Source organism: Phoca vitulina, unplaced genomic scaffold (genome assembly GCF_004348235.1).
Source record: "Phoca vitulina isolate PV1807 unplaced genomic scaffold, GSC_HSeal_1.0 scaffold26, whole genome shotgun sequence".
Taxonomy (NCBI): domain Eukaryota; kingdom Metazoa; phylum Chordata; class Mammalia; order Carnivora; family Phocidae; genus Phoca; species Phoca vitulina.
The window spans coordinates 21,618,824-21,631,681 of record NW_022589729.1 but is presented as its reverse complement, the minus strand read 5'-3'; the positions used below and the strand labels follow the sequence as shown (position 1 = coordinate 21,631,681).

General features: G+C 48.5%; 1 protein-coding gene across 1 annotated transcript in view; it reads left to right on the top strand.

The window, feature by feature from the left end:
• Nucleotides 1-12,858, top strand: part of LGR6 (leucine rich repeat containing G protein-coupled receptor 6) — a 120,673-nt gene that overhangs the window by 88,267 nt on the left and 19,548 nt on the right. The window contains exons 7-9 of the mRNA XM_032422480.1: nt 10,103-10,171; nt 12,177-12,248; nt 12,457-12,528. Coding sequence (XP_032278371.1) covers nt 10,103-10,171; nt 12,177-12,248; nt 12,457-12,528 — 213 coding nt within the window. The remainder of the gene's footprint in view (nt 1-10,102; nt 10,172-12,176; nt 12,249-12,456; nt 12,529-12,858) is intronic.

Below are 12,858 nucleotides of genomic sequence, written 5' to 3'. Positions count from 1 at the left end.
ATAAAATCTTTAAAAAAAAAAAAAAAAGAAACAATAATTACCACTCTCTTTTCTGTTTCTTTGGATTTTCTCATTCTATAAATATTTATTGAGCTGCTAGTATGTGCCAGGTCATCACTATGAGCACTAGGGAAACATTTATGAACAAGAAAATTGCAGCCCCTGCTATCACAGAGACTGAAGGGTTCTAGATCAGGAGTCCTGACTTCTTTTTAACTTATTATTCCTGCACTGTTGCCAGCATTCTGACCTCACCTCCCTGGCTCCCCAGAATCTGATGACTCACCCCTCAACGGCTACTGTGCCAGCCCAAGCCAGCATCCTTCTCTCACTCGGCCACTCTGCCTTCATCCTGGTCCTTCTACAGTCTGTTTTCAACACAACAGCCAGAGAGATTCTTTTAAAATACAAATCAGATCATGTTACTCTTCTATTCAAAACCCTCCAGTGGCTCCCCATCATACTCTGGAAGGAAACCAAAGTTCCACAAAGTTCTGGAAAGAAGCCTACAAGTTCCACAAGGTCCCAGGTGATGTGACACCCAGTCACCTCTTCCTCCAGTCTACTCCAGGCACAGTGGCTTCCTTGGATATACCAGACAGATATGCTCCTGCCTCAGGACCTTTGCATTGACTCTTCCCTTTGTCTGGAATGTTCTTCTATTTCATTATCCACATCCTTCAGGTCTTTGCCCGCATGTCACCTTTTTAGTGAGGTCCTCCCTGATCACTATTTTGCAACACTTCCTATTACTCTCCATCTCCTTTTCCTACTTAATTTTCTCTATGGCGCTCACCAATCTGATATCGATTCTATCTATCTGTTTATTTATTTAGGTTGTTCGTTGTCTGTCTCCCACCTCTCCATGAGTTTATTTGTTTATTTATTTGACACAGAGAGAGAGAGCACAACAGGGGGGAGCGGCAGGCAGAGGGAGAGGGAGAAGCAGGCTTCCCGCCAAGCAGAGAGTCCAATGCAGGGCTCAATCCCAGGGCCCTGGGATCATGACCTGAGCCAAAGGCAGACTCTTAACTGACTGAGTCACCCAAGCACCTCACTCCATGAGTTTCTGTAGCACCTGACATGGTGCCTGGCACAAGGAAGGTACTCAATAAATATTTATTAAACACATGAATGGGTTTATGGCCCCTGGCAAGTCCCTGTTCCTCTCTGAGCTTCAGTTTCTTCACCTGTACTGTGAGGACAGTAGACTCTTGAGTCTCTAAGGTTCATCCCAGCTCCGGTCATCCATACTTAGTGCGGTGCGGAGTCTCCAGCCCAGACCCCTCCTAGAGAAACAGATGGAGAAACTGAAGCCGCGAACATGGGCTGAACCCACTGAGATGGTCCCTTATCCTTGCCTTGGGGCAAGGTCCCCTCCCCGTAAGCCCTGTGCTTGAAGCCCAGGACCCTGACATTAGACCAGTGAGTTAAAGTCACTAGGACAAATCCTCAGGCTGCATCCTGCTTGGACCAGGGCAATCTCAAAGCCTTTAGGTCCCCTGCATTAACGGGCCCATGACATCCAGGTGAGGGAGGTGCTGCCTCAGGGTCTGCCACATCTAGAGGACGGGGTCCTGTTGTACCATTCCTAAGTGTGGCTAGGGCTTTTCTGGGGAGGGTGGTGAGAATATGAAATGTCCACATTGCCTTGTCTGCACCTTCAAAGAATGTGGGAGAAGTCTTAGGTGGAATATGATGATCGTTTTTGGAAGATACTTATGCATAACTTATGATCTTCCAGCTGACAGGACACAGGCCAAGGGAGGAAGAAAAGGTGGTGCTCTAGCTCAGGATGTTACTTAATCTTCAGAGTAGCCCCGCTGTGGCACCCTGGACGCCCAGCCTAGTCCGTGAGCCCTGCCATTTGCCTCGTCCAGGCAGAAACTGGATCCCCATCCCCCTGGAGTCTCAGAGAGGATCCCGTGTGGGAGCAGATTGGGCTTCTCTGATCCCAGGTGCTTCATGAGGGCAGGGCAGCAAGTAATGGCAGTGTCAGAGGTCGGCAACTTTCATTACAACTGGGGCTGCTATCGCTTCGGGTATCTTCTCAGTTTTCTTTCTGGCAGGGAAGCAAGCGTGGGTGGAGGGAGGTTAGGAGGAAGGCGTGTCTGTGTCTCTCAATAGAAACTGAGGACAATTTTACTAATTGCTGCATTTATTAATGGGTGGCCTTTTATGTAGGTTGTTTAGAAGGTAAAACAATGCTGTTAGTCATAAAGTCTTTGTTGGTTCCTGGCTCGCCAGGTCATCTGCCCCGAGCATGTGGAGTCAGATCAAGATAAAGACTCAGTCTGCAATACGGGAAGAGCAATTAAGTTATGTATTTGTTGCCCGCCTTTGTTACAGGCCTTTGGGAGATAAAAACGGCTCAGAGTTTACAATCAGGAACGTCTGTGTTTTGTGTTTCGCACTGGGGAGCTAGGCTCACCCACATTCCTCCATATGCCCTTATCTGTGATCTGATAATAAACACAAATGTTAGCCTTGAGAATAAAAGTGTAAGTGGAAGCCCAATTAATTATATTAATCCTTCTTTATTGTTGTGCAGAGTAGATAGACCAACTTGTGTGTCTGCTGTTGCGGTGCCCGATGAATAGAAATATCTGTTCTGGTATCTCATGTCTAGTAAGAGGCAGAAGGGAAAAGAATTGGCATTATTTGTTTTTTTTTTTTCCTTTTTCTTTTCTTTTATTTACTTCTCAGAGATAGAGAGCGCAAGCAGGGGGAGTGGCAGGCAGAAGGAGAAGCAGACTCCCCACTGAGCAGAGAGCCTGATGCAGGACTCGATCCCAGGACCCTGGGATCATGACCTGAGCCGAAGGCAGACGCTTAACTGACTGAGCCACCCGGGCATCCTGAATTGGCATTATTTGAACATCTACTTTGTGCAGGCTCTGGACCAGGTGAACAGAGCAGCCTTATGTAATGGGCATCCCTAATGTATAGGTGAGGAACAGCAAATTTAAGTGACTGAGCAAAGTTAAGTGACTGGTTCAAGGTGATCCTGTTGGTACACAGAGGACAAAGCTCTTTCTACTCTAAAACGCGTAACACACAAATAGGCATCTAGCCTTGTCACCAATTGGCTTTGACATGCTTGTTAGCACCCAAGGAGACTGCCACAGGAGTTTCTTCCCCTGGGAAGAAGCCTGGTCCTCCCTCTCCATTTATCCTCCTTCCCACTCTCCCTAAAACGTTTTTCTCAGCCCTGCTACTTGGAGCCTAGCTAGGATGCAACTCTGGCTGGACTATAGAAAAGATGTTAAACCAAGAGCCAATAGACCTAACTTCAGATCCAGGCTGTGGGACTTGCAGTGATTGACCTCTTCTCTCCCAGCCTCCATTTCCTTATCAATAAAAAGAAGGGGCTAGAAAAGATGATTGTTCAATCCTGCCATCTCTGTGCTCTATATCCATGGTGAGGCTCCCCAGAGATCTCAGGAGTTGGCCATTTCTGCACAGCCAGATGGAAAGGAGAAAATTGGGGATGTGGATCCTTGAACAGCTTGGGGCTTGGGTCACCTGTTCAGCTACTTTTACCAATTGTGTGGTTCTACCATCAGTTTTAATTGGGTTTGCCTGGAAGCGGCTGAGCAGATGAAGGGGACTGTTAGCCATGGACAGCTGCAGCCTCTCAACTGAATTCTGGCTGGAGCTGGGAATGGTTTTTCTTTAACCTCAGCCCTTCCCTGGCTGCTCCCAGCTCCTGGGAGCGGCATACAGAACAATGAACTCTTCCTGGGCTTCTGGCTGATTCTGGGCTATTAAAGATAATAGACTATAAAGCCATGGATGAGTTTTCCAGCTGAAGTTTAGGGCATCCTACACCACCCTGCAATGGAGAAGTCAGACCAAAGGAGCTTGTGCCGGCAGAGGTCTTTCTGCGATTGCCAAGAGGCTGCATGATAGCTTCTAATCCCAAGGGGCTGAAACGCTGCCCCAATGCGGCCAGCCACAAAGGCCAAAGCAGCCTCCATCTCCAGGCCTTGACAATAGCTCAAATGGTCATCCCTGACAATGACTATTCGCGTATGTGGCCCTGTGCCTGGGCTTCAGGAGACCCAACAGGAAACCCACATGCTTCCTGATAGCACCAAGCTCCCTGTCTCATGGGGAAGACACTACGTACACAGATAACCCCATTCTGGACTCAAACTGCCTGGGCTTCAGTCCCAGCTCTTCCATTCTGTGCTCAGATTGCCTCTCTCTGTACTTCAGTTTCTCACATGCAAAATGAAGGTGATAGTAGTATCTACCTCAAAGGGTTGGCACAGGAATGAAATGAATTAATATCTATATATAAATCACCCAGACTCGTGACTGTTCCATAGTAATTACTATTATTATTATTATCATCATTATTACCACCGCCACCATTATTACCATTCTAACGCTAAACATGTTTCTGGAGAAAACATCAGAAAAGCACCAAGAGAGCGAATGATTCATTCTGACTGCAGGCATGGGGTTGGGTGTGCGAAGGAAGGTATATTTGAGCTGGACTTCAAAGAGGGCTAGGATTTCGACAGCTAAGGCTGGGGGGAAGGGCATCCCAGGCTGTGAGCATGAGGGGCACGAAGAAACACACGAGGCCGAGAAGACACGTGGGGCCGAGATGGTAGATGGAGCTGAAGATTACATGTGGCATCAGGAATTTGAACTTTGTGCTGTAACTAATGAGGAGGCCTTTTCAGATTTCTCAGCAGGACAGCGACACAGGCAGTCTGGCATTTTAAAAAGATCTTTCTGGCAGATGTGTAGCAGCTAAGAGTGTGGATTCTGGACTCACACTGCCAGGGTTCAAATCCTGGCTGTGATGCTGAATTAGTTAAGGTAAGCTAAATCGTGTGACAAATAGGCCAAAACGTGTATAATGGTTCAAACACAACAGAATTTTATTTCTGGATCCTATAATAGCCCAAAGTGGGTGTTTCTTCTTGTCAAGTGGCCCTCCTCCGTGTGGTGACTCAGGGACCTGGCTTCTTAGGATCTTGCCATCCCCACAACCTCACTGTCTTTGGCATCCAGCTAGTGGAAGGGTAGAGAGACCATGGAGGAGGCAGGCTGGCTATTTAAAAATCCTGCACTAGGAGTCGGGGGGGTGGGGTAACTGGGTGACGGGCATTAAGGAGGGCACGTGATGTGATGAGCACTGGATGTTATATACCACTGATGAATCACTCAAGTCTACCTCTGAAACTAATAATACGCTATATGTTAATTAACTGAATTTAAATAAAATAAACTTCAAAAAAATTTTAAGAAGTAAAAATCACTTCTGCCCTGGCTGTTCCTCCCATTGCTCCTGGATGGCGCTGTCCAATAGAACTTTCTGTGATGGTGGAAATGTTCTAAATCTGTGTGTCCAATATGGTAGCCATTTGCCTCATGATATTTTGAGCACTGAAATGTCCCTAGTGAAACTGAGAGCTGAGCTTTGAATTTTACTAACTTATAATTAATTTACGTTTAAACAGCTACATGTGGCTGGTGGCTATGGTATTGGGCTGCGCGGCTGTAGAGAAAGGAGAGGATGGATTTTGGTGGACAGATAGTGGTCTCTGGCACAGCAGTTTAATAACTGGGTGTGATTGGGCAACTTATTTAACATCTCTGTGTCTTACTTTCCTCACCTATAAAATGGGTATAATAGTGGTATCTACCTCTTAGGCTGTGGTGAGGATTAAGAGATCATTCAGGCATAGCACTAAGTGCCCCGCACATAATCAGTGCTCAACCAAGGGTGTCCTGTGGATGACTTGGAGGCAGGGACTCCAGTTAGGAGAAGATACAGCAGTCCAGGGAGACACCCCTCCAGCCTCACCCCTAAATACTGCCCTTTGCTCAACCAAACTATGCCACGTGTTCTCCAAACTCCACGGCACATACTTCCTATAAACCATTTCTCTCTCTGCTTGATGCACCTGTCCTTTCCTTCGCTCTACCTATTGAACTCCTGCCCTGCTGTCAAGATCCGGTTCAAATGCCACATCTCCATGAACACCTCCTGGTCTTCCCCACTCCATGTGATCTCTGAAGGTCCAGCACCTGCCACGTCTTGCCGAGGCCACTCATCTGATTGTCTTGTGCGTTTGTCCCTACTGGACTATGTCTCACCTATCTCTCTACCTTCCACTTTCCCCCGCAGAATGCTCTGCATATTTTGAGCAGGCAACAAACATCCATTGCACTGAATTGAATCCATCAGGGGCAAAGAGAGTTGCAAAGACATGTTCCCGGGACAGTTAGAGCCAGAGAGTACATCTACACAGCACCAAATGAAGCAGGGCTTCGCCAATTACCCAGGTCATTGAATGTGTATAGATGCCCAAATGGGAAAATTCAGGCCACCCCACTGGTATGTAGTTTGCAGTATTTCTTTTGACATTTGCAGTTTTTATTCTCCACATTTCTCTACCAAAAAAAAAAAAAAAAAAAAAAAAAGGCCTTTTAGCTCACATGCCTTTTACTTTTTGTCTTTTCCCACTGTCTGGTAGGCCATTCCTGGCAGAATTCCTGTCCAGAAACTGCCAAGGAAGGCTGAAACTACTCAATTTGGCTGCCTGGACATGAGTCCAGTGAACTGTAGAAGGCTCGGTGATAGCAAAATCACGTGGGACTTGTCCCCTGGTCTCTGGGGCCCTGGGCAAGCCTCACAGTGCCTCTCAAGATCCTCTAAGTGCCTTTTCTGACATCCGCCTCAAAATCTTAAGGATGTTCTGCCAAATATCCTAGATACTCTTAAGAGTCCATTAATGCTTTTCATCAATCCATTTATCTAGACCTTCTCATGTATTCATTCTACAAATATTTGTTGAGCTACTGTTCTGTGCCAATATTTTGGTGTTTAGAAGATGAAACAAAGTTTCCATTTTCAAGAAACGTTCATTCTAGCAGGGGGGAAGAAAATAGACACATATATGTCAGATATCAATATGTTCTATGAGAAAAAGAAAAGCAGGGTCTCTTGTTACCTATGGCTACATAACAGATCAGCCCAAACGATAGCGGTGTGAAACAGTCATGTATGGTTTCTCATATGTTTGTGGATTGGCTTGCCTGGGGAGCTTTGCTGCTGGAGCCTTCCCCTGGGCTCACTCATGAGGTTGCAGTCAGCCAGAGGTTCAACGACAGCTAGAGGCTCTGAGAAGCCTCATTCACAAGTCTGTGAGTGGGGCCTTGGTGCTGGCTGTTGGCCGGTCCTCTCCACCTGGCCCCTCCACAGGAGGATAGCCCAGGCTTCCTTGCATGACACAGGCTGAGGCTTCTCGTGACTTCAGACCAGCTCACATCATGGCCTCTCTGCCTCATTCTGTTGGTCAGGGCCAGTCACAAGCCAGCCCAGTCTCAGGAGTGGGGAAGTAGAGGCCACTTCTTGATTGGAGAAGCCACAAAGGACTTGTGGCCACGTTTTCTTCTCCAGCTTTATTGAGGTATCATCGACATATTGTGTAAGTTTAAGGCATACAGGCTGTTGATCTGATACACTTACATATTGCAAAAGGAGAAGACTTGTGATCACTTTTAATCTATCACACAGGGTAAGGGAACTTGAGTGATGGACTGTGCTATATTAAATAGAGCAGTCAGACGAGTCCTCTCTGATGAGGTGTAATTTGGGCAGAGACCTGAATGAAGTGAGGGTGTAAGCCATGCAAATATCTACAGTGTTCCAGGGAGATGGAACGGTGAGCTGAAGCTCTGAGGTCAGGCCAGTGCAATTCTTTGCATTTACGATAACACCGCAATCGGAAGGCTTTAAGGGAAAGTGCTCTTCTGTTACTTATCCATTTCTTCTTGTGTAATGGTAGGGAATTCCTGAACGGGCTGAGCAGAGTTAAAAGGGGGACCCTTAATTTGGAGACATTGAGATATGAGGGTGGATCCTTTATAAAATCTAAGACCAGAAAGAGTCCATCTGAGCGGATCGAGTTTTGAGTCATTGGAAGGAAAGGTGTAGGATTCACGAAGGAACGGAGCAGAGCAGAGCAAAGCGGGAGGGTTTATGCTGTAATTACCCAAGATCACCATGGGAGTCTGAGTGTAATCGGGTAATTAGTGTGTGTTGGGGGGGAGGTGGAGAGGGGGCGCAATTATCCAGCTCACTGGCTGCCAGACGGTTGTCACTGCTCTTCTGGCCCTTGGGCTGGGTTTCTGGCTCTACCTGTGGACTATTAAGTGTAATGACCTTGTCATGTAGGGGAACCTGTCATTATCTCTGTGTTAACATAGTATTTACCCACAGAACCTGCCAAGTCACTCTGTGATTATAGGGCCTCAGCATGGTCCCCTGCCCTGGCATTGGATAGTCCTCTCATGAACGTGGTCAGGGCAGGGATGGCTTGAAAAGACTGAGAGAAGTTGGGCTGGGGTCATCCTGGGGGGTGAAGAGGGACACTGTACCTGAGACTGTACCACAGACTTCAGCCACGGGAACTGGAGACACCGAGGCAGCCCCCGCACAATCAGGCACATTTCCACATGGGGCTAACTCATTGGCCACTGAGGGAAACAAAAGTCAACTTTAAAGTCTTGAAAGTTAAACAAATATAAATAAAGAATAACAATAAAATCTTGAAGGTTGAGGGGCACCTGGCTGGCTCAGTTGGTGGAGCATGCAACTCCTGATCTCAGGGTTGTGAGTTCGAGCCCCACACTGGGTGTAGAGATTATTTGAAAATAAAAATCTTTTAAAAAATAAATTTAAAAGAATCTTGAAGGTTGATTATCTCTTCTGAAGTCTCTCATAGCAGTGGTAGGGAGAGGATCCCATCACGTAACATAGAGCAAAACTCCCGGAAAGTCTTCTGTGGCTCTTACTCCCTACTCCCCAGTCGCCTTGTACTGTCTTCCCCACAATGCAAGCACTCCTCTTTTGGCAGGGCCCCCCTGCCTTTGGAGCGCCTTTGTCACAGGCAGTTCCAAATCTTCTCTAATGAAAATCCGATTGACTCTTGGTCTCGTGCATTTCTCCTCTCTCCCGTTACCCTGTCCTTGCCAGAAGGGCACAAACACGGAAGACCCCTTAAGAGGGTGGAATGAGCAAACCTGTGATCATGTGTGGGCCAGCAGTCTGGCCCCTGCTGCCTAAACAACACTGTGCTGAGCATCCTCGTGCATATACCTTTACACCCAGGGGTGGACTTTTCTGTAGGACAAATTCCTGGACTTGGGGTGACTAGGTATGAATCTTTTAATCTGAAAAGATACTGTTGAATTATGTCTAAAAGATTATGTACATTTAAACTCCTGCTAATCATGTATTGGAATACATGTTTCCCTGCTTCCTTTCCAACTTGGGTTGCTACTACTTTTTCTTTTAAAATTTTATTTATTTATCTGAGAGAAGAGAGAGACAGAGTACGAGCGAGAGGAGGGGCAGAGGGAGAGGGAGAAGCAGGCTCTCCGCTGAGCAAGGAGCCTGCCACCACAGGGCTCGATCCTAGGCCTGGGATCATGACCTCAGCTGAAGTCAGACGCGTCACCGACTGAGCCACCCAGCCACCCCTACTTGCTACTACTTTTTAAAATTGCCTCCATTGTTTGCTGATTGTATGTGTGACACATGTTCATTGTAAAAAAAAAAAAAATCAGGAAATGAAGAAACGCGTAAGCCATCCTGCCACCACCCAAAGATAAGAAGCACTGATCTTTCTGATAGACACGGCAGAGGCCACAGCTAGCCAAAGTAGTCACCTGACGGAACCTTCCAGAATCCCTAGTGTGGGTGACAAGGTGGTAAAGATGGCTTCATTCTCTCCTCCGTCCCTTCCCCAGCCATTGATGTCTCCAAAGGCTTGAGGTATTTTCCTCAGCCAGTGGGGACTGTTCCTGAAGGAGTCAGTTCCAAGTATCCATATCCCTCATGGGTATCCTCAAAATAGTTCTGCTGCCAGGAAGCCTTCAAGCCTGAGGATTTGTGGAGTAGGAATGGAATATGAACATTCCAAAAATGTGTTTTTAGGCACTGACAGCTGGATCTGACAAATTGGAAAACGCATCTCTCCGGCCGATCCCAGAGCCAAGTTTGTGTTTCTCAGGGGCCGTGACATGCCCTGTTAAGCCACCCTTCTAATGACGGCTCTGCTTTCCATTCCAGAGACCTGAATTATAATGAGCTGCAGGAGTTCCCCATCGCCATCCGGACGCTGGGCAGACTGCAGGAACTGTAAGCATCTCTCCTGGTTTCCGGGGGTGTCCTCTTCTCTGTTCTCCCAAGGGCAGGGGCTGACGCCTCCAGCCTTGGGCCTCCCTCACACCCTCATCTCCCGTGGTCTGTAGAAACTGGAGCTGGGTGCCCTCCCCGGCCCCCAGCGCGGGTCTGAGTAGTCACAGACCTCATTAGTTTGGCATGGAGCGTTTCCGAGTAGTGTGTCATCAGCAGAAATGGCCGTGGGCCCTTCCAGCCCGGAGAGACACATGGCACACGACACCTCCTGGTAGGCTGGGCCTGGCACTGCCCCCACCTTGGTTGGGGTGCGTCCAGAGATGAATGAGAAGAGGAGCTGGGGGCTGGTTAACTGGGTCACTCCTCAGCACCTGATTCCAAGGAGGAGATGAGAAGCTGGATGCGGTTCCCCACGGACACCTCTTCTTTTTATTCTGTTTTAGCACCAACTGTGCCAAGCCCTCTGCTTGCTACTAAACATAATCAAGGATTCAGATAGACCTGGGCTATCCCCGAGGACCCTTTAGGTCTGTCAGGGACCAGGACAGAGCAGCTTCGGGGCGGTATATAATTCCAGCCCTAATTGTACAATAGTAGCTAAAATGACCGGGAATCCCGAGTGACGTGGAAAGAACATTGTGGATGAATACTTCTGAGATTAGTCTTACAGGATGGATGGGATTTAGGTGGCCATGATGGGGGGGGTGGCCTTTCAGACAGAAGAACCGAGTAGGTAGAGATTGGAAGTTCAATGGGCAGAGAGATGACCACAAGAGAGACCAGCCTTCCTGGAGAAGAGGCTCTTGGCAAACAGTAGGAGATCTATTGTTAGTAAAGCGGCACCAGATTAAGGGAGCCTGACATTTCTGAGCAGAGCCCCACACTTTCAGGCAGCCTAGCATCTTTACTCAAACTACCGTCTGAGACCTGCTGGACCAACCCCATGCCATGCCCCATCCCCCCCCGATCAGGAGCTGGAAGGTATGAAGGCCAGTTGTGTGTAGCAGATAAGGAGCAACCGGACCAACTTGGGGGAAGGGTCGGAAGTCCTCCACTGCCAATGAGTCCCCAATGAGTATAGGTGTGTCTGTCTGTCTGTCTGTCTTGTATCTCTGCATCTACTGAGAGAAAGCTGCTTGAGGACAAGTTTAGAGAAACTTCTAAATCTCTCAGAGCTTAGCTCAGCATTAGACATAAAGGAAGAGTCCAAAAACATATAATGAGCAAATTCATGAAGGACTGGGAGAATGAGGAGAGCAGCCTAGGCGGGTGGCATGGGCTGGGGGTATCTGGGGGGACCTGTGGGCAGAGCATGAAGGTGGGAATAATAAGGGGAGGGGAGGGAGGAGAGAGAGGAGGTGGAGGCAAGGAAGGCATGAGGAGACACTAGAAATCTCCAGTGAAAAAAAGGGTGGCTGGGAGGGGCCTGCTCAGCCTGGATCATGTGTTTCTCAGTCCAACTTTTATCTTAAAATGTTTGCCCCAACTAACCAAAATCATAATTCCTGGCTTCCAGAGCCTTGGACACTGAGCTGGTACCTCCCTCCTGCTGCCGTTGCCCTTCTAGATTCCTTAGTCTCCAGGTCTGGAGGCCAAGCCAGCCTCCATTTGGGGAACATCTCTCATCCCTGCAACCCCCACAAGCTGTTTTTCTTACACACCCTCAGCTTCCTCTTGGGGACCTTGCGGGGTTCCCTCCACAAATGACTGAGGAGAGGACGTGTCTCCTGGGATCTGAACTCAGCCTCCTGCTCCCAAGTTGCTCCCCGGCCCCCCGGCTCCCTGAGGCTCCACTTTTCACTCCTTTTACAAGTGTCAGAGAAAAGGACGGGTGTGTTATGGAATGGACATGTCCCAGGCAGGAGGTGAACCCCAAATCTCCAGGCTGACGTCTCTTTGGTCTTATGGCCTTTCTAGTCAGCTTTCCAGAAGCTTCATGGAATTCCATCTCTCCCTCTCCACACCTCTCTCCAAGTCCTCACTGACTCATGGTGTTGTCTTCCAGAGGGTTCCATAACAACAACATCAGGGCCATCCCAGAAAAGGCCTTCATGGGGAACCCTCTGCTGCAGACAATGTGAGTACTCGCTTCTCCCGTCTCTTGGTGTGGAGCTGTGTTTGGGGGAGGGGGGCCGGGGCTGGGGAGGCCGGACTCTGGGAGGGGGTGCCTTCCCCTGTGTGCTCTTTCCCCGTCTCGTGGGTAAGAGGACGAAGCAGAGATCGGCCTAGGTCCCAGCTCAAAGGACCGAATAACTAAATTCGGTGTTCGGGTCTTTTTCTTCCAGACACTTTTATGATAACCCGATCCAGTTTGTGGGAAGGTCAGCATTCCAGTACCTGCCTAAACTGCACACACTGTAAGTTGGACCTCCCCCAGGCCTCCCTGCTTCCCGCCACCTCCTGGCTCCCTTCTGCAGCTCTCACACCTGCAGGCACAGCCCCCACTACAAGGCCTGGTCTTCGGTGCTGCAGCCTCTGCTCAGGCCTATTCCCAGATCTGGCTGCACTGAACAGCCTCCCTTCAGCTCCCCACGGCTTCCTCCCAGATCCCAGATGAGTGAAAGAGGGCCCTTCTCCAGAGCCCAGGAGTTTTATCTGGCCTCTTCAGGGTCCTGCTCCAGGGAGCTGTTCCATAAATACTTGCTGAAGGAACCAGTGATGGGATAAGGGTCTGGTTCTCCAGTGAC